Raw genomic sequence first — 26,857 nt, 5'->3', positions numbered from 1 at the left:
TACACACACACATCCCCTGCCTCAAGGCTTGCAGTCCCCAGGTAGTACTGCAGGCAAACCTACCTTCTTCAGACAGCCCTTATTGAGTAGCTCTTGGTCTGGTTTCCCCTGAAAAACTGTCCCCTCTTCTGAGGGTCCCTTTTAAACCCTGCATAGTTCTTCTGTGTTCCTGGCCTTTGGCCCTTCTGTAGGCTCAACAGGAATCAAGCCAGAGTCGTTGGAGGTAATACTCTGCCACTGTCCTTTAGCAGCCCTCAAGTGTTTGCTGGAGTGTAGCTTAACTTGAACTCTTTTTTTTCCTTCCTGCTTATTTTTGCTGACAGCCACCTGTAGAATTGCACCAATATAGTCATACAGTTAGTATGCGCTATTCATAAATTATTAGTGCTGCTCCAAATCAGTCACATCAGCTCTCCCAGTCTTATTGCAAGTCTTAGGGTACGTCTATACCCAGCCGCTAGTTCGGCGGCTGGGAATCGAAGTTCCGGGTTCGATTTATCGTGTCTGGTCTGGACGCGATAAATCGAACCAGGAAGTGATCGCCGTCGACTGCGGTACTCCAGCTCAGCGAGAGGAGTACCGCGGCGTCGACGGGGGAGCCTGCCTGCCGCGTGTGGACCACGTCTGAACCGCAGTAAGTTCAAACTAAGATATGTCGACTTCAGCTACGTTATTCACGTAGCTGAAGTTGCGTCCCTTAGTTCGACTTGGGGGGTTAGTGTAGACCAGGCCTTAGTGTTTGGTGTTTTCTCTTAAAGCCCCAGCCGCCAAAGTCATTTGATTAGGAGAGAATCTCAGCTTTCATTTTAAAAGTTAATTTATATCTTTAATGGTTGCAGAGAAGCTGGTAAACCTGACCTAAGGACTCAAAACCCAGCAGGCAGATAAAAAGAACCCTCTATTTATTGGCTTAAAAATCATACGATTATTTTTAAAAAGAATCACATGCTTTTTGAACATTTGGGGCTGATGCTGCAGAAATATTGCTGTATGCTACTACTGTATTACTAACTGCAAATATGTCCAAATCCCCCAATGGCCAAGTGCTTTGCTTTTCATCTGGGTAGGTCTTTGTTGGAAGAGGGCATAGTCAATCTGTTACTGTTATGTTCACAGCATAAACAGAGACAAGTTAGATTAGAAACGTATTCTTGCTGGAAGGCTGCAGTGTAGCACAATATTTTCCTTAGATTTCAGAAGAGTAACACGTAAGAACCCAAAGCCAGAGCAACAAAGTGGGGCGCTCCTGAAAACAGACACAACTCACCTCCACTTTACTGTGAACTGTCTGCAGTCTCACTGCTGCTGATCCCAGATTGTGCGCTTCCCTATGGAGACCCCCAGCCTGGCAGCAGGACCAAGAAAACCCCCAGAAATTTCAAGTGACAGCTTAGTTTTAAGTTTGCCATACACTACTATTATAATCACTTTGCCATAGATCCCTAAGGAGAAGTTCCCATGTCCTCAATAAATGGTACTAGTCTAGGGCGCTCCCACCACGTGGCACATGAGCCATTCCTGCAGCTACCTCCGTTTCTTTCAGATGAGGCCTCATCTCCCCTTTACTGGCACCCATGATGGCTGTTTGAATAGGCCTCCATCCCTGAACAGGGATCCCACTTCACTCTTGCAGCCTGTCTGCTGCTCAGCATAGAGCCCCTCTGTGTCCCTGCTCTGCTGGGAGAAGCTGCTGCTTCCCTTAGTGCTGCCTGGTGTAGAAATGGGTTTGGCAACAGGGGAGGCAACACAAGGGAAAGGGTGCCTGGGGGATAGGGTGTAGATGGTGTCAGGGAGCAGAGCATGACTAGCTTCAAGCTGGACTACCTTTAGCTTCCATCCAGCAGCACTATAAAGTAGAACCTCAGTGTTACAAACACCAGAGTTACAAACTGACCAGTCAACCACACACCTAATTTCGAACTGGAAGTACACAATCAGGAAGCAGCAACTGGGCGGGGGGGGGAGGCAAATCCAGTACTACGTTAAATGTAAACTACTATAAAAAAGGGAAAGGAGCATTTTTTTTTTCTGCATAGTAAAGTTTCAAAGCTGTATTAAGTCAATGTTCAGTTGTAAACTTTTCAAAGGACAACCATAATGTTTTGTTCAGAGTTACGAACGTTTGAGTTATCAGCAATCTCCATTCCTGAGGTGTTTGAAACACTGAGGTTCTATCGTCTTTTCACCACAAACCCTGCTGTCTGCAAGAGTGCCCCCTATTGATCACGTCCAAACCTTGGCAATGAGCCAGGTTGCACTAGCCAGTTCCCAAAGGGTGAAAGCAATAAGCCTGGACTGATACTCAGACCTTTACCTGACCAGGTTTTCTTTCTGTGTAGGGCTCGAAGCGAATACTACGGTCTCATGAAATTGTGCTGCCACCAAGCGGACATGTGGAAACCGAACTTGCACTAACTTTTTCACTACAGGTAACATAGTAACAAAGTCCAAAGTGAATGTGCTCATCTGATTTTTGCATTAAACCAAGTTCTGATGTACTTGTTTTAACAAGTCTTAATGTAAATGTTCCTCTGAAATAATTATAGGCAGTTCTGGCAATGGCACCCGTAGTCAGTGCTTATAAGCTAAAAAACCATTTGGGTTGAAATTTTCCATGTGATGGAGTTTCTGCCTCAGGCTGAATATTTTACTACATTTCAGCAAAAATGGTCCAGCCACTTCCAAGAGCAAGACTGGAGAAAATTAGGTTGTCTTGCCAATGTTAAATTCTTACAGCTGTTTTGAGAAGCTCTAGCACCTCCATGCTTTGGAGCAAGGATTTTAAACTTGACAGGGCTAGCATTGGAGTGGGAGGTACATTTTTCTGTTCCCGTGGAAATCGGTTGGATATGGGCAAGTTATAAGCTTCTGAAAATGGTAGTTTCCATATGCTTAGTGGAGTTTAAGGCTGGCATCTTAAAATCTCTGAAAATTGTCTATACTGAGCATGCATCAACCCCCAGAATGCACAGAGAACATCCTGCTCAGCAGAAGCAGCGTTCCCTCCAGCAGAAATGCAGAATGTCCTGTGTTGGGGTATATGACATTATTCCTCCCCTGCATGCAGTCTGTTACCTAGCTTGGATCTCATGCATCCAGTAGTGCTGCAGGGCTGAAAAACTTTCCCTTCAATTGCTGCTCCTGGTTGCTGGGGCTGTTGCGGGCCCAGGCACTGGGCCCAGCAGGAAGGCTTTTTCCTGTGCTTACTTTGCTCTCCTTCTAGTATCCAGGCAATGTGGAGGGAGAAGGAGGAAGTGGCCCAGTATGGATGCAGGCAGGAGGGTTGGGGGCAGACAGGGCAGGCCTGGGGGTGACGGGGAGCAGCGTTAGGAGCCAGGCAGTCTATGGGGGATGAATAGAATGAAGAAAGCCGTATAATTGGAGCAGCTGCCTCAGGCTGGCCTGCCCTTTCCTCTCCTCCATCTCCAAAATCCTCCAGCACTCTTCTCCGCAGATGCTCCTGGGGTGGCCTTGGATTTCCTGCTCTTTTTTCCAGGCTCCCCCATCACCACCTTCTGCTAGGTCTGAGGGATGGGCTACTTTCTCTGCTCTCTCTTCTTACTGCTCTGGGGTACCCTTGTGAGAGAATAAGTGACTGCTCCTCAATGACAAGGAATGCCACACATGGGGAGCAGCCTCCTGGCTGAGAGCTGGTAGGAGGCCATGCAGTCTAGTCCAGCTCTTCCACTGACTGCTGTTAATTCTAGGCACTCAATAGCCCTTACCACAAACCAGGCCTCCTACCTTAGACTAGCAGCAAAGAATCCTGTGGCACCTTATAGACTAACAGACGTATTGGAGCATGAGCTTTCGTGGGTGAATATCCACTTCGTCGTACTCACCCACGAAATCTCATGCTCCAATACGTCTGTTAGTCTATAAGGTGCCACTCTTTGCTGCTTTTACAGATCCAGACTAACACGGCTACCCCTCTGATACTTGATACCTTAGACTAATGTCATCCCCCACGCTTTACAGAAGGGGGTAACTGGGAGGCTGCATAAAATCCCTTCTGCTAGAGTCAGGAGTGGAACCTGCTTTAAAACTGCTTTAGAACAGGAGGAAAACAAGAACCACAGGCGCACACAAAGAGTTCTCTGGTTGTTAGTCACTTGGCAACTTTGGATTCTGCAAATGCTGTGCTTGCTTTTTAAAAATAAAGCTCTTATCTTTTCCCTTTGATGGGAAACGTTAACTTGGCCACCTTTTCAGAGCTGATCCAGAGGATGGCAACTTATTACTGTTAGTCATTTGTTCAAGTTGCAGAGGTCTGTTCGATGGTTCTAAAGTTCCAACCTACTGATGACCCATGCTGATATCAATAGGATGCCACATGTTGGATCTTCCTTTTTCCAGTTTTGCTTTTTAAAAACCTAGGAAATTACTTACACACAAACACACTACATTAAAAGAACATTCAGGTTGCAAATTCAAACTCTCAAAATTTAGGATATGCCTGAATTCAGGGGGACTGGCTTAGGGTTGCACGGGCCCATCTGTGAATATACATTTTTAGTCTCCAATTACATGATCACATACTGTTTTTCTGCATCACCCCTGCCTCAATCAGTACACAGGATGGATGGTGCTCTCAGGATGAATCAGGCCTGTGTAACGAAGGAGGCTGTTGTCTATAGGGCCTCTGCCTCGGTTGTTGCAGAAGTTTGAAGGTGTGTGGTGAATGAGGCTGGGGGAGGAGAGCTTGGTTAGCGCAGTTGAATGCTGCTCTGGAAAGTTGGATTCTATCCTTGCCTCTGCCACAGAGTTGCTGGGCAAGTTGTTTAAGACGTGATCTCTAATTATGTTCCTCATTTTCTTGGTGCCTGACTTGAGCTTTGTGGTCTGATTTGCAGAAGTGCTTTGAAGTGCAGAGCTGTGCTTTGAATGTATGAAGTGATGTATAATGCTAAGTACTCTGAAAAATCAGGTCCTAGGCATCTCAAATTGGGGACCTAAAATTTGTGGATACTCTTGACCTTAGTTTCTTGATGCCTCAGTTCCCCGTCTGTAAAATGGAGATAATAGCACTGCTCATTTCACAAAGGTATTTTGAAAATAAATTCATTATAGTATCTGAGTGTTTCACATACATTAGTGATGATCACCATGGAAAAGCCCGCAAGGCAATTAATAATTGTATTTTCAGAGTAGGGTTTGAATAGTGTGGCCCAGGGCTAATTTACTGCATACATTGAACAACAAGGAAAAAAACATTGTGTGGCTGCTCATTCTGTTAGCAGAGTCCATCCTGTGCACTGAATGTGGCACAGTAGAAAAATTATGTGATAATGTATTTAAATACTGTATCATAGTGCATATGCCCAGGCAGATCAAATGCTTGACTTTGCAACCTGGCTGTTCTTGTAACATAGTTCTTCTGTGTGTACTGTATTCTTATGTGAGAAGGTGCTTTTCCATGTGTACAGACTCCATTTTAAATAAGTTTTATTACTTAATAATAAAACCGGATCTTGCGTACTGATTGAAACACACAAACTCTCGGGGCCCAGCCTTTCCAGAACACGTGAACCACAAGGAGTTTTGCTGGGTATCCTGCCACCCCTGGGTCTCAGTGTGTCAGACACTTCAGAAAGGAAATTCCCATAGATGATACTTGGCCCTGAAGTGAAGGCCAAGAGTTCTCAGCAGGAACAGCCGTGTAGTTACTAAAAACAAAACCCAAACGTTGAAGCCCAGGGTATTAATCCTGACAGCACCTCAGTCACACTGCCTGGCCTTGCTGGTGATGACAGTACACAACTCTGTCACCCTGAAGAACAAGCCAGACTCTGCCAGGCCTGTCAGCACCTGTGAGGTGCAGGATTGGCTCTTGAGAGAGAACCATTGGGTGGTTAGTAGGGCTGTCAAGCGATTAAAAAAATTAATCACAGTTAAACAATAGTAGAATGCCATTTATTTAAATATTTTTGGATGTTTTCTACATTTTCAAATATATTGATTTCAATTACAACACTGAATACAAAGTTGACGGTGCTCACTTTATATTATTATTTTTGATTACAAATATTTGCACTGTAAAAAAACAAAATAAAATAGTATTTTTCAGTTCACCTAATACAAGTACTGTAGTGCAATGTCTTTATCATGAAAGTTCAACTTACAAATGTAGAATTATGTAGGAAATAAACTGCATTCAAAAATAAAACAATGTAAAACTTTAGAGCCTACAAGTCCACTCAGCCCTACTTCTTGGTCAGCCTTGTTGACATTTGCAGGAGTTAATGCTGCCCGCTTCTTGTTTACGATGTCACCTGAAAGTGAGAACAGGCATTCTCATGGCACTTTTGTAGCCAGCACTGCAAGATATTTACATGCCAGATGCGCTAAATATTCATATCTCCCTTCATGCTTCAACCACCATTCCAGAGAACATGCATCCATACTGATGACGGGTTCTGCTTGATAACAATCCAAAGTAGTGCCGCCCGACGCATGTTCATTTTCATCATCTGAGTCAGATGCCACCAGTAGAAGGCTGATTTTCTTTTTTGATGGTTCTGTAGTTTCCGCATCTCAGTGTTGCTCTTTTAAGACTTCTGAAAGCATGCTGTGCACTTCGTCCCTCTCAGATTTTGGACAGCACTTCAGATTCTTAAACCTTGGGTCGAGTGCTTAGCTATCTTTAGAAATCTCACATTGGTACCTTCTTTGCGTTTTGTCAGATCTGCAGTGAAAGTGTTTTTAAAATGAACAACAGGTGCTGGGTCATCATCCAAGACTACTATAACAGGAAATATATGGCAGGATGCGGGTAAAACAGAGCAGGAGGCATACAATTCTCCTTCAAGGAGTTCAGTCACACATTTAATTAACACATTATTTTTTTAAACAAGCATCATCAGCATGGAAACATGTCCTCTGGAATGGTGGCCAAAGCATGAAGGGGCATTTGAATGTTTAGCATATCTGGCAAGTAAATACCTTGCAACGCTGGCTAAAAAAGTGCAATGCGAACGCCTGTTTTCACTTTCAGTTGACGTTGTAAATAAGTGGGCAGCATTATTTCCTGTAAATGTAAACAAACTTGTTTGTCTTAGCGTTTGGCTGAACAAGAGGTAGGACTGAGTGGACTTGTAGGCTCTAAAGCAGGGGTGGGCAAACTACAGCCTGCGGGCCACATCTGGCCCGCCAGCCGATTTTATCCGGCCCTCGAGCTCCCGCTTGGGAGCGGGATCTGGGGCTTGCCCCACTCCCGCGCTCCAGCTGGGGAGCGGGGTTGGGGGGCGCTCCACGTGGCTACCAGAAGCAGTGGCATGTCCCCCTTCTGGCTCCTACGCGTAGGGGCAGCCAGGGGTCTCTGCATGCTGCCCCCACCCCAAGCGCCACCCCCGCAGCTCCCATTGGCCGGGAACTGCGGCCAATGGGAGCTGCAGGGGTGGTGCCTGCAGACAGGGCAGCACACAGAGCCGCCTGGCCACACCTCTGCATAAGAGCTGGAGGGGGGACATGCTGCTGCTTCTGGGAGCTGCTTGAGATAAGCACCGCATGGAACCTGCACCCCTGACCCCCTCCCGGGCCCCACCCCCCAGCCCTGATCCCCTTCCCGCCTGCAGAACGCCTCAATCCCAGCCTGGAGCACCGTCTTGCACCCCAACCCCCTGCCCCACCCCAGAGCCCACACCAAAAGCTGGAACCCTCGTGCCCCAACCCCCTGCCCCACCCTCTGAACTTGGTCCCAGCCTGGAGCACCCTCCTAAATCCCAAACCCGTCATCCCCACCCCAGACCCCACACCTCCAGCCAGAACCCTCATCCCCCCCCCTGCATCTCAGCCCTGAGCCCCCTCCTGCACCTTTAACTCCTCATTTCTGGCCCCACCCCAGAGCCCGCACCCCCCAGCCAGAGCCATCATCCCCTCCAGCACCCCAACCCCAATTTCATGAGTGTTCATGGCCCGCCATAAAATTTCCATACCCAGATGTGGCTCTCAGGTCAAAAAGTTTGCCCCCTCCTGCTCTAAAGTTTTCATTGTTTTGGTTTTGAGTGCAGTTATGTAACAAAAAAATCTACATTGGTAAATTGCACTTCCATGGTAAAGAGATTGCACTACACTACTTGTATGTGGTGAATTGAAAAATACGATTTCTTTTGTTTATCATTTTTACAGTGCAAATATTTGTAATAAAAATATAAAGTGAGCAGTGTACTCTTTGTATTCTGTGTTGTAATTAAAATCAATATATTTGAAAATGTAGAAAAAATCCCAAAATACTTAATACATTTTAATTGGTATTCTATTCAACAGTGCAACTGAAACTGTGATTAATCTTTTTGAGTTAATCGTGTGAGTTAACTGTGAATAATCAACAGCCCTAGTGGTTACACAGATCTCTGCACTCTTGCAAATAGCTGTCAGCAAGACAGCATGCAGGGATTCAGTTTGTCTACTGAGAAATAACCATGAGGACATTGTGCACATAAAACGCCAGCCATTCAGGAAGTTGCTTACATGAGAAATAAACGTACAGTTGAGGATCAGGCCTCCCTGTGCTGTGATTGGCTGGGCCAGTTCCTTTCCTGGATAATGTACATAGGTCAATTGAGGTTTACACAAACAGATTTCCCTTACCAGCCACCCAAACAAGCTCATGTTCTGTTAGAGACCCATTGAAAGCACTTCTGCAGAGCTGTTTTTGTAAGCTGAGTAATTATTTTGCATTCTTCAGTGTTGTGAGGGCAGAATGAACAGAGTGGTGAAAAGAGAATGTTTGGCTGTAAAAAACTAGCCGAGAGTTTTCAGTCAGAAGTACCTAAAGCTTGGTCTTCCTTGGAACCAGTGCAGAGTTGTCAGCTGCTGCTGCTACTCCTAGAACAAAAGATTAGGTGAACTGTAAATATCTTTAAAAGCACTGGGACTGGGCAAGGTATTTAACCTTAACAAGCACAAGTGTGTGTCAGCTGTAAATGGGGTAGCTGGGAGCTAGTGACAAGAAGTGTAACATTTTTTCAAATTGTATTCTAACTTCAGTATCCTCACTTCTTGAAAAGAGAAGGCAACAAGCTTCAGATCATGCTGCAAAGGAGGAAGCGATACAAAAACCGAACGATTCTGGGCTACAAGACTTTAGCAGTGGGCTCCATCAACATGGCCGAGGTAGATGTTCATCAGCACAACTCAAAGCGTTCGGATGGAGTCAGCATATGCCCTTATCCTCAGTTTAAATCCAAGGCTACCATTCTTTTCTGAAAAAAGTACCTAGATGGCTTTCATATGTGTCTCACTTTTCAAGTGTACCAAGGTTTATAGGGCAAGAGTGTTAATGGAAATAATATAAAGTAATAAATGCTGTGTATTTTCTATAAAATATAAGCAGGAGAAGCAAGGGCTGGCTTATTTCTCTTAGCATTTTTAAGGTTCGGGCTCAGTTCCAAGTACTTTGCCCAAATATGCTATCGTTCCCCCTGTTTTTAAAACACACTTTGGCATGAGAGTTTAAGCACTTCTAATAAATATTCTGAAAAAATAATGCACAAGAACAGTCAACCAAAGATGCAGTAAATTTAATTCAGTTGAGCTAACATCTGTCTGTTTCTTGAATTCTTGAACATAAATAACACATTTTATCTTACTCCATCCAAATACATTAAGGTTGCAAAGTCCAGCATTTCAAAGTTAGGAAATGCTGAAATCAAAGTAGCCTATGCAATCTTAATTCTGTCCCTTTCTGCATGTGCGTGATGATAGTTCACCATGATTGTATAATTTCCACCATTTTCAGGCATTGAAATCTTGAAGCTTACTTTTCATGGTCATTCTTGTTAATACAACTTGATTGCTTGAATATTCATGGAAAGCAGATGACCAAAGCAAGCTGACTTTCAACTTTGAATCAGTAGTTGCAGGAGATGCTTATGGTATCCACTGAACTTCAGTTAGCTCCACTCTAATTTTTTTATTCCCTAATCTACGCAGCTGTGTACTTGTAAATATTAAAAATATAGTGTTAGAAGCATTGTGTAGCAGAAACCTGCCATACTACACTTAGCATAGAAATCTTCCAGAAAATTTCATTCCATAAATTTAGTTCCATCAGTGGAGAATTTATTGCTAAATGAAATGGTTTAACACTGCAATCATGCTAGGTTCTTGTGATATTAGATAATTGATTGATTTATCTACAGATTTATTTTGTGTGAATTGTGCTTTTAAATCGAAATACGTTTTCACTACTGCATTTGAGTTTCGGTTAAATTCTAATTTTTGGCCTTTTTGTTTGTTTGTTTGTCTTGTATCATGTTTGGTTCATTGTTACTAATTGGAAATTAAACTAAAAAATATGAGCAGCACTCAAGTAAGCTCACAAGCAAATCTCTTTAAAATGTTAAGCATTCACTGTTGAAATATAATACTTTTTCTTACTGTTCTGTCATTTCTGACAGCAGAGGATATGAAAATGCTAAATATCTGTGAAGTATTTGCAATGTGTTTGAACATAGAAGAGATTGTCAGCAGTGAATTTCAAAAAAATTCCAAACTTAAAAAACATCCAGTTTCTGATAAAGCACCCTATAAATAGTACTTCCTGGAATTTTTAGTTTCTTAATTCTTACAAGAGTTTTTCTTCTTCTCCCTGCTGATATCAGATGCAAAACTGAACAGATAGGTTAAGGGTAGGAGGGGTAGACTGGTGAATCACCAGCATAAAGGTGGCCAGTTGAATCCTTGAGTGGATGAGGTCACCCGGGGGGAAGGTCGAGAATAGGAGGGGGCCAGATATAGAGTCCTGAGGAACACTGATAAAGACCAGGAGGGGAGGTGCTATTGAAAGGGCATTTGCATGGGTGGGAAGAGCACAAGAGGGACAGTCTTGGAAGCCTAGAAGAGAATCTATAGGAGGAAGGTGTGATCATCATCACGTTGAAGGTGGCAAAGAATTAAGAAGCAAATTCCATTTTTTATAGAGCCACAAAGATGTCCCTTTGCCTATGCTTTGACCAGTTCTCATTGTCACATCTAGGTTGTCAGCTGTTTGGGACAGGGACTTGCTTTTTTCAGTTTGTTCTATAAAGCACCTAATGTGCTTGTCCAGGGAAACGTCATTGCGGATGGTTTCTTCAGCTGGCTTTAAAGTAGATTTGGAGGGTTTTTGTTTGGGAATTCACGAGTTGGATAACTTAATGATCACTAAAATTAGTACCCAGGCAAGCTAACAGAATAATAACGAGGGTAATCCAATAACATGCTTCAGTATGATCTGATCACATGTCAAACTGAAATCTTCTGTCCCTGCCACTTCCTTGAGTTGATAGCCAAGTAAATTCTGAAATAGCATTAAATAGTGTCTATAGCTGGTTGTTCTTCTAGAACAGAGGTGAGCAAAATACGGCCCGTGGGCCATATCTGGCCCGCGGGACCCTCCTGCCCAGCCCCTGAGCTCCTAGCTCGGGAGGCTAGCCCCCAGACCCTCCCCTGCTGTTTCCCCTCCCCCGCAGCCTCAGCTTGCCCCGCCACCGGTGCAATGCTCTGGGCAGCGGGGCTGCAAGCTCCTGGGGCAGCGCCGCTATAGAGCCCAGCCTGACCCGGTGCTCTGTGCTGCGCGGTGCGTGGCTGTAGCGCCACCAGTCACCGATGCTCCAGGCAGCGCGGTAAAGGGGCGGGGGGGCAGGGGATAGAGGGCAGGGGAGTTCGGGGTGGTGGGCAGGGGGTGGGGGTATGGATAGGGGTCAGGGTGGTCAGAGGGCAGGAACAGGGGGGTTGAATGGGGGCAGGGGTCGGGGGGGCAGTCAGGAAGGAGGGGGTGGATGGGGCGGCGGGGAGCAGTCAGGGGCAGGGGTTCCGGGGGCAGTCGGGACGGAAAAGGGGTGGTTGGATGGGGCAGAGGTTCGGGGGAGCAGTCAGGAAGGATACGGGGGTTGATGGGGCGGGGGTTCTGGGGGCGGTCAGGGGACAGGGAGCAGGGGGGGATTGGATGGGGCAGGGGTCCTGGGGGGCCGTCGGGGGTGAGAAGCGGGAGGGGGGGGGGCGGATAGGTTGCGGGGGCCAGCCCACCATACAATTTCCAAAACCCGATGCGGCCCTCAGGCCAAAAAGTTTGCCCGCCCCTGTTCTAGACCCAGGCATTTGAGCCTTCTTGCATACCCAGACTAACTCCTTAAATAACTCTTCCAATGTTAGTGGATGGGAATCAGGCCCACAATATTTAAATACAAGACTGTTACTTCCCCAATCCCAGGTGATGCAGCACCCGACTGAAGGAGGCCAGGTTCTGAGCCTTTTCAGTAACATCAAGGAAACCACGGCCAAAGTAGCAGAGATCTGGATCTTCTCACTGTCTAGTCAGCCAATAGACCATGAAGACAGCACCATGCAGCCTAGCCAGAAGATCAAGTCCACAGGTAAAAATATGCCCTCTATTGAACTTAAGCCCGTCTATTTCCTCTCCCGTCTCTTCCCCCGACAATCCGTTCCTTTTCCCTGAAAGCCCATTTGGTTGGAAACTGCTTCAACTTACATTTTTGTGATATAAATAAAACAGAAAAAGTCTAAAGCTGGCCTTGTCTATGCCACCATCTTGCTCCCTTCCCCATCATGTCAAATCCCCTTCCCCCTTCCTCCTCTTGGTCTCTTCAGATGGCATGTTCTTTCAAAAAACAAACAAAAAAACACGTAAGGCATGGACTGCCTTACGTTTGTAAAGTGCCTGTCCCAGTGGGGCCCTGGTCCTGCAGGGGGCCTTCAAACAGCACAAATAACAATGTGCCACTTTCTGCATTTTAGTGATAACCAAATGGCTTCAAGGAGGGCAGGGCTTGGAAAGAGAAGAACTAAATATTTTTTTTTAAAAACTACAGTGTGGTCTAGGAAATTCCTGACCCAGCAGGTTGTGAGGGGTGAAGAGGAACCAAAACAGAGCACTGCAAATAACCATGGAAATCAGCTTTGTTCTCCTCCTCTTCCATATTCTCTGTGAAGTCAAATCCTCTAAATTGTAAATAAAAAAAATAAATTGTAAATTAATGGAGATATCCCATCTCCTAGAACTGGAAGGCATCTTGAAAGGTCATCAAGTCCAGCCCCCTGCCTTCACTAGCAGGACCAAGTACTGATTTTGCTCCAGATCCCTAAGTGGCCCCCTCAAGGATTGAACTCACAACCCTGGGTTTAGCAGGCCAATGCTCAAACCACTGAGCTATCCCTCCCCCCTCTCTGACGTAGGGCTTGTCTACTGAAGATCAAGCTAAACCACAAAAAGGCACTCTCAGTAAAGAATGTGTGTGTCTATGTGGGACGCTAGCCTGGAATAGCTACAGTGGATAATCACCATGTAGACAAACCCCATGGCTTCTGAGATCCTGTGCTCCATTGGTTCTTGATAAATTCTCATCTGGCACTAGTTCAGATTTCCTTACCTCTTTACCATGTGTCACATGGTAGCTGGTCTCTGCAGAATGATTGAGCCCAGCTTCCCTAGGCTGGAGCAGGTGAGCCTCATCCAGCTAATTAATGGGGGCTGGGCTACACCAGGGCCTATAAAGGGCTGCTGGTAGGCAGCTGGGGAGGAAGGACCAAGACAGGCTGAGCCGTGGTCAGTAGAGGTCACACTGGAGTGGAGCCAACTCCTGTGGTGGGTCTCTGGAGCAAGGGGGCCAGGGGTTCCAGGAAGAGAGGGAAGCAGACCTGGACAAGGCAAGGAAGCTGCCAGGAGCTGGAGTGTCAGAGACCCCTGGGGGGAGTGGCCCTGAAGCCTGGGGGCCAGGTATTGACTTAAGGCTGCCTTCTGTTTAACCTTTGTTATAAAAGAATAAACCTCAGCTGACACTGGGTATGGCAGCGCATGTTTGGAGATGGGGGTTCAGCAGCAGCCCCCAGTGACACCATGGCAATAGCATGTAATTATTTGACATTTGGGAATGGACTGAGGGATGCGGGGGAGGGTTTGTAGCTAATGGTATACAATCCTGCACTCTGAAGGCTAGTGTTTAGTGGTAGAATCGCAGGCAAATGGAGTTAATTTCTAAGACAAATCAGTACCAGTTCTTACCAGTGCTATAACTCTACAGTAATATGAAAGAGGTTTTCGCGATGTATGTAAGGAGCAACAGAATTCGGGCCCATGTTGTTCAATTCCCTTCTCTGTTGCATCATACACAAGCACCATCATTAGGGAGCCATAGGAACCCCATTTTGCAGTTGGTTTTCCAAGGTTCCATTTCTGCACACTCTCGGCATTAAACTAAAAGCTCACTACAACATCTAAACAGAATATAGATTGGTTCCAGTTTGGTCTCGCTTAACGTCACTGTTTGGAACAAAAGTTGTCATGAGCACTTGGCACATTCACCATACACTTGTTATACCAAATACTGTAACATAAAAATCTAGAGAAACTCTCTGCAGGGGCGAACCAAAGTACAAATGGGAAGCACAACACCAAAAGTTAAATGAAATAGTATTTGTATGCATCAATAGACCACAAACTGACTCCTCACTGACTCGGGGGAAAGAGAGGACATTTTCAAGGACACTTGAGAGCTGAAGGACACTCCAAGGAAGTAGAGACCTGTTTGGAGCTGGTGATATTTTGAACTGTTGCTTTGCTGTTAAGACACTTGGGTAGTATGGGGCAGTGTGCATTGAAAATTCCATTAGTAAGTTAGATATAAATGTTTATCTCCTTGTCCTGTTTTTGATTGGTGACTACTGTATCAACTGGCTGTTACAAAAAACAAGATGAGAAGTGCTTCCATAGATAGCTTCTACTGCATGATCTCTGGAGGCTAGACTCCCTTGTTACTCTGGTTTACCTCACGTGACTAAATCTTGCACACTTCTGGAGAGTAAGTTCATGGGCGCTTTTTTTTTTCTTTTTTTTTTTAAAGTGATGGCTTAATTCTGATTTCAGATAGGAAGTCCATATTGCAAGATACATGGGCATGCACCACACAGATGCCTAGTTGGAGTCCAGAATAGAGTGAGACAATTTACTTGGTGTATCATTTCAGTAAGGAACAGGATCTTTTTTTCCCCTCACCATATTTGGTCCTGCATACCAGCTGTGCCTGGTTAGGGGAACAAATCTGGAGAAGTGTGTAGCTTGAGTTGCCCCATGGGTAGAGGCGGAGTGATGCCCACTCCATCTTGGACTATATGGCAGCGGTCCCTGCTTATTTCCTATTGGGGTGGGCATTGCAGACTAGCTCCCTCCAGGGGAAGGGCTCACCTGCATGCCAATCTTCTCTACTTTGTGGGTGAATTTCCTGTCTGCTAGCTGAGTATTTATCATACTCGCTCTCTCTGTGGGAAGTTCTCATCCTACCTTTCTAGTGCAGCTAAAAGATACGCCCTTAGTCTTCTCCCCAAATGTTCATATTCCTTGATTCTAGGAATGTTAGCCAGTGTGAATTTTTTGAAGTTTGCTCTCCTGAGCAACAAGGCTTCCCCTTCTTTCCAAAGGGAGTCTTCTAAGACTTTGTGCCCTTTCCTTACATTACAGATAACTATTCTGAAGAAGAGTATGAGAGCTTCTCTTCTGAGCAGGAAGCCAGTGATGATGCTGTCCATGGACAGGTATTGTATGAGAAGCTGCTGTTCAATGCTCTACAAAGGATTTCTTCCCCAGAAGGGTGTAAACTGATATTAGTCGCTCAGCTCTTGCAGCTCCTTTTAACTGAGCCTGCGGTGCTCTGATTGGCTCCCTCTCTGCAGCCTTTCTAGGCAAGCCTGGGGGACCCACCTTTGCTGTTCCTTTTCTGGGGTGGGGTGTGGTAGAATCGCAAGGCCTCCAGCAGGGGGCCTCAGAGAACCTGTACACCATGTCACAGGGCCCTACAGCCTAGAATTAAACTTGCACGTGGTCTATAACTTTTAAATCTGTACTGCAGTGGGTAGTTGTATGTGGTGCATAGATTATTTTTCTCCCCAGTGTTTTCCCCTTCCTTTGAACTCTGTGCAATTTGGACATCCATGGCTAGAAAGACAGTCACAACAGAGATCTCTCCGGGCTGCTTCTTAAGCAGCCTCAGCCTCTGATGGGTCCAATTGGGGCAAGAAAGATGGTGGAACTCTGCCACACTCAACCCATGTGAATCGCTGGAATGAGACACTGCTCATGATAGGTCGTGCAGATGTTCAAAATGGCTCTGGCTCCAACCTTGGCTCTGCATCTTCAGTGTGTGGAAAGTGGAGTGACAGTGTCTCCCAAATGCCATCCATTTGTGTCACCAAAATGAGGGATCACTCTCTGTAAATGGTCCAGTCTGTGACCTTCCCTCTTCTTTCCTTACATGAGGGCCGAAATCATTGTGTTGACTTTTTTAAATGATGAATTACCAATAGGCCTCTGAGTTATTGTCTTGCTGGCACAATGAGGCACTTGACACCTCTTCAGGGTATTCTGGGCTGTCTGCTGACTCCTCTTAGCACAGGGTATTCCGCTCATGTTTTTGGGGCTTTGCACCATTGCAGATAGAGACTGATGTAAGGGAAAGCTGAGATTCCAGAGAAAAGGATAGTGGCTTCAGAGAGGTGCTGGTATTTGTGTTGACGTGTCTGAGCCCTGGTTGCTCAGCAACATGCTGTACTCCTACAGTTTAGTTCTCTCTGCCTTTCTCTATGCAGGATCAGTACAATCCTTTGCTTGTCTTTACTCAGGGCTAAGTCTCTGCCTCCCCAGTACTTAAAACCCTGCAGGTGAAGACTGAGGGCACGTCTACACTACAAGCTTAACTCGACCTATGTTAGATCCACTTACAGCCCCCTCAGAAATTACTGCGCTTTTTCATGTCCCCGCTGCCCTTCTTCTGTTGGTGGTGTGCATTCTCATCAGGAGTGCTTCCACTGACTTAAGGGGGTAGTGGGGGGTGGCTGGCCGCCCCCCTCTTCTCCCAGGCTCCCAGCAGGGGGCCAGGAGCCCAGAGCTCGGTTCAGAGTGGGGAGCCTGGGCAGCAGCTGGGCTCTAACTGGTGCCTCTGTGACGGGTTAGATCACAGAACCCCCCTTGGGAGCTGCCACCTGATGTGCCAAGACTACTTCTGCCCCTGCTTTCCCTGCCATCTCGGGACCCCAGCACCCTGTCTTGCTGAGTCAGACATGCCCGTCTGCTCCGACACAGACCCAGGGTCTGAATTACTTGCCCCAAAGCTGCAGACTTAACTGAAAGCAGCTTACAGAAGTGTTCTTGTCTTTAACACTCAGATGTCCAACTCCCAATGGGGTCCAAACCCCAAATAAATCAGTTTTACCCTGTATAAAGCTAATGCAGGGTAAACTCATAAATTGTTCACCCTCTATAACACTGATAGAGAGAGATGCACAGCTGTTTGCCCTCCCCCCCCCAGGTATTAATACATACTCTGAGTTAATTAAAAGTAAAAAGTGATTTTATTAAATACAGAAAGTAGGATTTAAGTGGTTCCAAGTAGTAACAGACAGAACAAAGTGAATTACCAAGTGAAATAAAATAAAACACGCAAATCTAAGCCTAATACAGTAATACAACTGAGTACAGGTAAAAATCTCACCCTGAGAGATATTTCAATAAGTCTCTTTCACAGACTGGACGCCTTCCTAGTCTGGGCACAGTCCTTTCCCCGGTACAGCCCTTGTTTCAGCTTAGGTGGTAGCTAGGGGATTCCTCATGATGGCTCTCCCTTTGTTCTGTTCCACCCATTTATATATCTTTTGCATAAGGCGGGAATCCTTTGTCCCTCTGGGTTCCCACCCTCCCCACCCTCCTCCTCAATGGAAAAGTACCAGGTTAAAGATGGATTCCAGTTCAGGTGACATGATCACATGTCACCGTAAGACTTCGTTACCCACTTGCCAGCACACACGTATACAGGAAGACTTACAGCCATCTGCAGTCATTTGTCCTGGTTAATGGGAGTCAAGATTCCAAACCGCTATTAATGGCCCACACTTTGCATAATTACAATAGGCCCTCAGAGTTATATTTCATATTTCTAGTTTCAGATACAAGAGTGGTACATTTATACAAATAGGATGATCATACTCAGATTATAAGCTTTGTGATAATACCTTACAAGAGACCTTTTGCATGAAGCATATTCCAGTTATATTAGCATATTTTCATAAAATCGTATAGAGTGCAACATCACACACCCCACATGCCCTGGGATGACAGCCAGGCACGGGGTTCACAGCATGGAGCCTTCCAGCCTTTGTCAATTTCATGGCTCCAGCGCAGAGCTGTAAAATTGACAAGAATGACAACCAACAGCTCATGTAAGTTAAGCAATGTCTACACAGAAACTGCATCACCCTAACTACACTGACATAAGCCCTACACCTCTCATGTAGGTTGAGTTATGTCAGTGTATTAGGGCACTTAGGGCATGTCTACACTACGAAATGAGTTTGATTTTATAGAAGTCTATCTTTAGCAACCGATTTTATGCAGTCGATTGTGCGTGTCCCCAATAAGCAGGGCCGGCATCAGGCACCAGCGCAGCAAGCAGGTGCTTGGAGCGGCCAACGGAAAGGGGTGGCACGTCCGGCTCTTCGGGGCAGGTCCTTCCCTCCAAGTGGGACCAAGGAACCCGCTGCCGAAGAATGAGGTGGCGGCAGTAGAGCTGCCACCGAAGTGCCGCCGATTGCGGCTTTTTTTTGTTTTGTTTTTTGTTTTGTTTTGGGTTGGTTTTTTTTGCCACTTGGGGCGGCGAAAACGCTGGAGCCGGCCCTGCCAATATGCGCATTATGTCAGTGGAGTGTGTCCTCACTACCGTGGCTAGCATTGACTCATGGAGTGGTGCACTGTGGGTAGCTATCCCACAGTCCCCGCTGCCCACTGGAATTCTGGGTTAAGCTCCCAATGCTTGATGGGGCAAAAACATTGTCGCAGGTGGTTTTGGGCACATGTCGTCAGTCTTCCATCCCTCCCTTCTTCCCTCCCTGAAAGCAACAGCAAACAATTGTTTCACGCCTTTTTTCCTGGGTTACCCGTGCAGAAGCCATAGAACGGCAAGTATGGAGCCCGCTCAGCTGCACACTGCTTTTGTGAGCATTGTAAATACCTCGCGCGTTATCCTGCAATATGTGCAGAGCCTAGCTAGGAGCCCCCAGCAAAAGGAAGATTGTGAGGAGAACATGGACATAGACGTTCCTGAAAGCACAGGATGTGGCAATTGGGACATCATTGGGGCATGTTGATACAGTGGAACGCTGATTCTGGGCCCAGCAAACAAGCACAGACTGGTGGGACCGCATAGTGTTGCAGGTATGGGAAAATTCCAAGTGGCTGTGAAACTTTCGCATGTGTAAGGCCACTTTCATGGAACTTTGTGAGTTGCTTTCCCCCGCCCTGAAGTGCAGGAATACCAAGATGAGAGCTGCCCTGACAGTTGAGAAGCGAGTGGTGATAGCCCTGTGGAAGCTTGCAACGCCCGACTGCTATTGGTCAGTCGGGAATCAATTTGGAGTGGGCAAATCTACCATGGGGGCTGCTGTGATCCAAGTAGCCAAGGCAATCAATAATCTTCTGCTAACAAGGGTAGTGACTCTTGGAAATGTGCAGGTCATAGTGGATGGCTTTGCTGCAATGGGGTTCCCTAATTGTGGTGGGGCAATAGATGGAATGCGTATCCCTATCTTGTCACCGGACCACCTTGCCAAACAGTACATAAACCGCAAGGGATACTTCTCAATGGTGTTGCAAGCACTGGTGGATCACAAGGGCCGTTTCACCGACATCAACGTGAGATGGTCGGGAAAGGTGCATGAAGCTCGCATCTTTCAGAACTCCAGGCTGTTCGGAAAGCTGCAAGAAGGGGCTTTCTTCCCAGACCAGAAAATTACTGTTGGGGATGTTGAAATGCCAATATCAGGGGGTTAGCCGTGTTAGTCTGTATCTACAAAAACAACAAGGAGTCTGGTGGCACCTTAAAGACTAACAGATTTATTTGGACATAAGCTAATAGCTGCCAATAATGCCAATAGTTATCCTTGGGGACCCAGCCTAGCCCTTGCTCCCATGGCTCATGAAGCCGTACACAGGCAGGCTGGACAGCAGTAAGGAGCAGTTCAACTATAGGCTGAGCAAGTGCAGAATGGTGGTAGAATGTGCCTTTGGACGTTTAAAAGGGCGCTGGCGCTGTTTGCTGAATAGATCAGACCTCAGCAAAGGCAATATTCCCATTGTTATTGCTGCTTGTGTGTGCTCCGTAATATCTGTGAGAGTAAGGGGGAGACATTTATGGCGGGGTGCGAGGTTGAGGCAAATCGCCTGGCGGTCAATTTTGAACAGCCAGACACCAGAGCAATTAGAAGAGCACAGGCAGGTGCACTGCGCATCAGAGAGGCTTTGAAAAATAGTTTCATGACTGACCAGGCTATGGTGTGTGTGTGTGTGTGTGTGTTTGTCCTTGATGCAAAGTAGCCCCCTTTGGTGAATGTACTTCGCTGTAAGCCAATCCCCCCCTCCCCTCCTTCGACCACAGCTGACACAGGAAATAGTCACTATTGTTCTGAATCCATTCATTCTTTATTCATTAAAAAACCTTGAGATCACTGACAACGCTGACTAGTAAAAGTAGCCCAGGTGGGTTGGGGGAGGAGGGAAGGACAAGGCCACATAGCTTATTGTAGCCACACTACAAATCAAAGCTGTTTGAATGACAGCCTTCTGTTGCTTCCCTGGAATTGAGTGGCTGGGTGCCCGGAGCTTCCCCCCCCCACCCCACGCGTTCTTGGGCATCTGGGTGAGGAGGATATGGAACTTGGCGAGAAGGGCAGGCGGTTACACAATGGATGCAGCGGGGTTCTGAACATTAGTTGCCTTTCCTGCAGCTCTAGCAGATGCTTCATCATGTCCGTTTGCTCCCCCTTTAGCCTCAGCATCTATCTCCTCCTGCATGTTCCGATCATGCTCACTGTATGCTTTCCTGGCCTCTGCCACCGAATGCCTCCATGCATTCAGCTGTGCCCTATCAGTGTGGGAGGACTGCGTGAGCTCTGAAAACATGTCAGCGCAAGTGTGTTTTTTTCACCTTCTAATCTGCGATAACCTCAGGGACGGAGTTGATACGGGGAGCATAGAAACATTTGCAGCTGCGGGGGGGAGGAAAAGGGAGAGTAGAAATTAAGAAGATACATTTCTGAGAACAAAAGGGTGACTCTTTCACAGTGAATCAAGCAATTCGCAGAAGACAGCACATGTGTTTTAGGTACAAGGTCGTATTTTGCCTTTTATATTGAGCGCCTGCCGGTATGGTGACACATCACACACGGCTGGACAACTGAATTCGGTTTCCAGGCAGACGAGGTAAGCCAAAGGGTATGCTAGGTTGGCTTCTTCCACATTCATAACATGTGGGAATGGTTTCAAACTGCAGCACCCTCCTTTCCCATAGCAACCAATGCCAGTTGGGTTAGCCGTTTAAAAGGAGGGGCTATGGTTGCCGTTTGAAAGGAGGGGCTGTGTTTTTGGGGTGGATGTGCAGCACATCCCTCCCCTCCATGTGGCTGTTCTCCGGGATGATCTCTTTTAGTCAAGCGCAAACAGCCCAGCATGACCGGGGTCTAATGTGCCGGGGATCACCAAACAGGGGATTACTGTTCCCTTACAAAAATTCCTCTATTTTAACCAGGTGATCATGAATGATATTGCTCTCCTGAGGCTGACACAGAAAGATAAAGACAGAATGTTGCATGAATGTGACCAAAACCCAGGACCATTTGCTGCCATGCTTTGTGCTGCAATGATTCCAGACCACTTGCTACTGGCTTGGCGTGGTAAAGTGTCCTACCGTGGAGGATGAAATAAGGCAGCCCTCCCCAGAATCCTTCTGCAAAGGCTTTCAGAGTACCTCCAGGAGAGCTTCATGGAGATGTCCCTGGAGGATTCCCGCTCCATCCCCAGACATGTTAACAGACTTTTCCAGTAGCTGTACTGGCCACGAATGCATCCCAGTTGTTCAGGGCAAATCAAATATTAAACACAATTGCTTTTAACCCCTGTAGTGTAATTACAAATATGCACTCACCAGAGGTGCCTTCTCTGCCTTCAGGGTCTGGGAACAATTTGCCCTGGGAGGGTCTTGGCATCAGGGTGAGGTAAAGATCCTGGCTGCCGGGGAGAACGGATTCTCCGCTTGCCTGCTGTGCGTTCTCCTCCTCGTCCTCTTCCTCATCCACAAAATCCTCCTCCATGTTGCGTGAGGCTGCCACCTTGCAGGTGTCCACGGAGAGTGGTGGGGTAGTGGTAGGGTCCCCCCCTAGAATGGCATGCAGCTGATCATAGAAGTGGCATGTATGGGGCTCTGACCCGGAGCAACCGTTTGCCTCCTTTGTCTTTTGGTAGGGTTGCCTGAGCTCCTTAATTTTCATGCGGCACTGCTGTGTGTCCCTGGTGTAGCCTCTGTCCACCATGCCCTGTGCGATTTTGGCATATATATCAGCATTTCTTCTGCTGGATTGGAGTTCTGCCTGCACAGATTCTTCTCCCCATACAGCAATCAGATCCAATGTCTCCCGTTCGCTCCATGCTGGAGCTCGTTTGTGATTCTGGGACTGCATGGTCACCTCTTCTGCTGAGCTCACCACGCTGACCAAACAGGAAATGAAATTCAAAAGTTCCCGGTGCTTTTCCTGTGTACCTGGCTAGTGTATCGGAGTTGAAAGTGCTGTCCAGAGCGGTCACATTGGAGCACTCTGGGGTAGCTCCCGGAGGCCAATACCATCAGATTTCACAGTGCTGCGTCTACAGTACCCCAAATTCGACCCAGGAAGGTCGATTTTTAGCGCTACTGCCCTCGTCGTGGAGGAGTACAGCAGTCAATTTTAAGAGCCCTTTAGGTCGACAGAACGGGGTTGGTTGTGTAGATGCATTCCTTATAAAATCGACCTAACACGGCTAAATTTGACCTAACCTCGTAGTGTAGACCAGGCCTAACATTAGCGGGAGCACGGCTGTAGTGTAGACACTGACATAATTAGGTCGACCTAACTCTGTAGTGTAGACCAGGCTTTAGCCAGTCTCTCCTGTGCACTCGTATGATACTAATCAGTCCCTGGCACATGTTTTGTTGCAGAAATGAAACATTTTGCATAATAATAATAAAAAAACAGCCCTTGTTTGTTCTTGAGGCAAGTGTAAAATCCGACTCCTCTTTCTGTGCAGGATTTGGACGATGATGAATATGAGCTGGGCAAGCCAAAGAAACAACGGAGATCGATAGTAAGAACGACGTCCATAACCAGGGTCGGTGGAAATTAGTTTTACTAACACTGAAGGGGTTTGGCCAGGATTTGCATGCAGCTCAAGAGATTTACAGAGCTATTTACACAATGGTCCCAATGGCGAAATCAGAGATAATCACAGGAGGTGGGAAAGTCCAGAACTAAAATCTAGCAAAGTGATCAAAGTACCGATCAAACCACAGCAGATACTGACAGCCTTATCTGAGTGTACCATCTTGTATCACTTGTGTTGCCTGTAAAGTGAGAGGACCCCCATGAAAATCATTTAAGGGTGAAATTGACCTTGTGCAGAGGCTAACACAAGATCCATGCATTTGTAAGCCTTTGAGCAGGCTTGAAGTGGGGCATAGGCCTTTTGCTGGCCCTCTGCATGAGGGTGAATTCAGCCCAGATGAGCATTTCAAAGTGAAATAATGGAGATTAGGTACGAAATAATCAAGTGGGTTAATGCAAGATGGCATGTGTGTAGTTCAGGCTGTAGGACTCGTCAGATACTATTGTCTGGTAAATGATATGCAGTTACATACTGTGTCATAATATATGCACACAAGGGGACAGAGTTAAATTTTAGCATAAAACCTTAACTTTCCTTTGAGTGCTGCAACCTTGATGGTTTAGTTTTTTTGTATACAGTATTTGTGTCACATATGAGATTACAGTAACTCTAGCCACTGAGTTATTGCAGCAACCATGGAATAAGCAGGATTTATTTTGGACCTTAGAGTAGGTCTGAAGCGCAGTCTACACACTTATCTACCTCCACTAGCACTATTTCTGACATCAAACATCTGAGAGAGTTCTGAATAGGCCACATTTTTTTCAAATAAACGAAATCTGCCACCAAAAGAAGTTTCTTCTTCCCCTAAATGAGGATCATGAAAAATCATCAGATGCTGGTTTACTAGCTGTTCAGGCTTGGATCAGTGACAGTTTTAGGATCTTTTTAACTATCTTGTGACAGAGTTATGCATCTTGACCAATAAGTAATGCAGCTTTCTTATGATATAAATAATTTGTTTCTAGTCCTGGCATTTAATCAGATATTGGATCTGAAAACTGCAATCCCATAACTGAATAAAAAGACATAAAAGCTGCATTTTCTAAACTAATATTTGTTAACTTTTTTCCACAAGGGAAGAGGCTTGTATGTTAACTAATAAGGCAGCCTGGCCTTAGAGACTGACCGATATTTAAAAAGAATAAAAACTTATGAGAGAACTTTCTAAATAGAATTAGTTTAGAATCTTTGGTGCTTGCAGAATATAGGGCAGGGGAGAGAGGGGCGCATCGCGGAAAGCTGAGTTTGAGATGGCTTGCGTAACTCGAGATGACACAGCCCCTTGACAAAGATGGTTATCCATCCCCAAACTTATGTCAGTGAACAATTTATACCACAATTTGCGCCATTCTATCATTATACCCCACACAGCGCATATTTATGAAAACAGTTGCAGCCTGCATTTCACAAACCAGGGTATAAATTCACTTGTTTGAGGGGAACTGTGTATCTAGTGGCTTTGTTATGGTCATCCTAAAGTCATAACTAAAAACTGTACCTAATAGTAGCCACACCATGGTGTTTCTAGATAATGCCAAGAACTTAAAGGTAGGGCCCTACAAAATTCAGAGTCATGGAAAACCCGTCACGGACCATGAAATCTGGTCTTTTGTGTGCTTTTACCCTGTACTATACAGATTTCACGGCGGAGACCAGTGTTTCTCAAATTGGGGGTCCTGACCCAAAAGGGAGTTGTGGGTGCGGTGTGGTATTGCCACCCTTACTTCTGCGTTGCCTTCAGAACTGGGCGGCCGGAGAGCGCCCAGCTCTGAAGGCAGTGCCCGGTCAATACCATACCATGCCGCCCTTACTTTTGTGCTGCTGCCTTCAGAGCTGGACGGCTGGAGAGTGGCGGCTGCTGACTGAGGGCCCAGCTCTGCAGGCAGCAGCACAGAAGTAAGGGTGGCAATACCATACCATGCCATCCTTACTTCTGAGCTGCTTCTGGCGGCGGCTCTGCCTTCAGAGCTCGACTCTGAGGCAGCGGCCACTGCTCCCCAGCTCTGAAGGCAACACCGCTGCCAGCAGCAGCTCAGAAGTAAGGGTAGCAGTACTGCAACTTTCTCCCCCCCCTCCCCTCGGCCCACACACACACTAACCTTGTGACCCTCCCACAACTCCTTTTTGGGTCAGGACCCCTACAATTACAACACTGTGCAATTTCAGATTTAAATAGCTGAAATCATGAAATGCACGATTTCTAAAATCCTATGACCATGACATTGACCAAAATGGACCGTGAATTTGGTAGGGCCCTACTTATAGGCAAAGGTTTTTTTTAAAAATCTCCTGAGGTCATATTTAGGCATGTCTAATTTTTTTCTGAAGGTCAGTAGGAGCTGCTGAGTGCTCAGCACTTCTGAGAATTGGGCAGGTGCTTAAATATAGAATTAAAATCTCTCGGCTAGACTGTGTATGAACACAGACAGTAGAAGTTGCAGAGAGGGAAATAGCCAGCAAAATGAGGAACTAGCCTTCACTAAGGCTTGGCCCATTGACATTGCTTTCCCCCATTCAGAATAGCTGCCACTCTTACATAGTTCAGCTAACCCATGCCAGTTCTCTCAGGAGGTCTAGTGAAAACATGTATGGGGCAGAGTTTTGCAAAACTTGTTTGCTAAAGCCAAACATCCCAGGTTTGTTAAACTCTCTGCAAAGGTTAAGATTAGTTTCATCCTGCTGCAGGCCAGGGGCTTATGGGTTTTGGTAGAAATTAGGCAAAACCCAGTGCTTTGGGTTGTATTGTTTTGAGTGAAGCTCTGCATTCAGAGCTCAGGAGGTACAGACTCTGGCAAGCCAAAAGGCTTGTCAAACATCCAAACCCCTCCACCCGCCCAAGTTGTTACAACTCCACTGTTAGGGTGAAATACTTTGCCAAGATGAACTGCAGATCCTTGCTATGGAATCTACTTTCCAGTCACCCACGTGGGGGAGACTGGGACACCCCCATCAACTGTAAGAGTTTGTGTGAAAACTCACTGCTCCCTTGTGGAAAAGGGTTAGTTGTATCTCTGAAGGCAGGTGGAACTTCTGCATTAAGGAGGCAGAAAAACAGCCTCAAGCACTCACACAAGCATTCATCAGCTTGTGACTAACTGGCAGTCTAAAAAATGTTGTCTTTCCACTAGATACATAAACACATGGCTAGCTGAGTGCAATGTTTAATGTATGTTGGGAGCCCACAGAGGTGCAATAAGGCTAAACCAGTCAGGGCTGGAACTGAGTTGATATAAACATGGATAGGATAGCATGTAGCCTGGGGGATTCTGCTCTGCTTGGGGAATGGCATATAGGTAGGAGAAAGGGCAGCAGTGCTCCTTGGTTTGTGGCTCAGCCCCATACATGTTTCTACCTAGGAGCAGTCAGTGTATCCATTTTTAGCTGTGGTGGTGCACCTGTGCATTCCCTCTTGCCGTATTCATATAAAAGTGTTCTTGACTTACAGCAACAAAACTTCAAGCAGAAAGTGGTGGCGTTGCTGAGAAGGTTTAAAGTATCTGATGAGGTAAGTTAGTTAACACTCATTTATACCTCAGACATACTCATTCAACTGCTTCATGTATTCAGCTTCTTTTCAGGCTGTTTTTCCTCCCTTCTCTCTTTTGCTTTCCTTTCTTTGTTCTC

The 26,857-nt window shown here is 46.2% G+C and overlaps 1 protein-coding gene across 1 annotated transcript in view; it reads left to right on the top strand.

Moving 5' to 3' along the window:
* Window positions 1-26,857, top strand: part of LOC112107397 (phosphofurin acidic cluster sorting protein 2) — a 168,643-nt gene that overhangs the window by 70,332 nt on the left and 71,454 nt on the right. Inside the window, exons 3-8 of the mRNA XM_024201092.3 lie at window positions 2,340-2,429; window positions 8,989-9,114; window positions 12,194-12,356; window positions 15,455-15,528; window positions 23,096-23,176; window positions 26,679-26,738. Coding sequence (XP_024056860.1) covers window positions 2,340-2,429; window positions 8,989-9,114; window positions 12,194-12,356; window positions 15,455-15,528; window positions 23,096-23,176; window positions 26,679-26,738 — 594 coding nt within the window. The remainder of the gene's footprint in view (window positions 1-2,339; window positions 2,430-8,988; window positions 9,115-12,193; window positions 12,357-15,454; window positions 15,529-23,095; window positions 23,177-26,678; window positions 26,739-26,857) is intronic.

The sequence above is a fragment of the Terrapene carolina genome, unplaced genomic scaffold, assembly GCF_002925995.2.
Source record: "Terrapene carolina triunguis isolate 2854851 unplaced genomic scaffold, T_m_triunguis-2.0 Scaffold210, whole genome shotgun sequence".
NCBI classification, from domain to species: Eukaryota; Metazoa; Chordata; order Testudines; family Emydidae; genus Terrapene; species Terrapene triunguis.
Note: the sequence above shows the minus strand (reverse complement) of the source record. Positions and strands in the feature narration are given on the sequence as shown.